General features: G+C 58.3%; 1 protein-coding gene across 1 annotated transcript in view; it reads right to left on the bottom strand.

The window, feature by feature from the left end:
- CEP250 (centrosomal protein 250) overlaps positions 1–474 on the bottom strand; it is a gene marked incomplete at its 5' end in the record, with an annotated part of 15,086 nt that extends 14,612 nt beyond the window's left edge. The window contains one exon of the mRNA XM_035889014.1: positions 290–474. Within this exon, the coding sequence (XP_035744907.1) occupies positions 290–474 (185 nt within the window). The remainder of the gene's footprint in view (positions 1–289) is intronic.
- Positions 475–489: the final 15 nt, after the last annotated feature.

Below are 489 nucleotides of genomic sequence, written 5' to 3'. Positions count from 1 at the left end.
GCCTTCGCTCAGTGAGCAGCAGTGGCTAGGGAAGGGCACCCAAAGAACAGAATTCAGAGAAGCAGCACGTCAAGAGGGAGGCGTCCGGTATTCCACCATCGCCCTCAATCTCCACGGCTGCCCTCGGATTCACAGCAGAGCATGACAAGCAGTGACAGGAGGATGCTAAAGCGCCAAGCAGAGGCATACAGGCACTAGGGCAGGCGAGGTCTTGGCTCGTAACACCTCCCCATTCCCTGACCCGGAAACAGATTGCCTCTGGAACGCAGGAGCAGGAGGAAACACTCACCTCCTGAGTGCTTCTACCAGCGACTGCAGGTGCTGCTGCTGGCTGCTGGACGCCTTGCCTTCCTCCTCCAGTTGCTCAAGCCTTCGCTGCAGCTTCCTGCACTTCTCTCCCTGCTCTCTGTGCTGGTGCTGCAGGGAGTTGAGAGAGTCCTGCCTGGCAGAAAGCTCTTCTTTTAGGGCCTGCAAGGAATGGGCAGGGAA

This window comes from Egretta garzetta, unplaced genomic scaffold (assembly GCF_000687185.1).
Source record: "Egretta garzetta isolate BGI_Z169 unplaced genomic scaffold, ASM68718v1 scaffold212, whole genome shotgun sequence".
Taxonomy (NCBI): Eukaryota; Metazoa; Chordata; class Aves; order Pelecaniformes; family Ardeidae; genus Egretta; species Egretta garzetta.
This window is presented reverse-complemented; position numbering and strand designations above follow the sequence as displayed.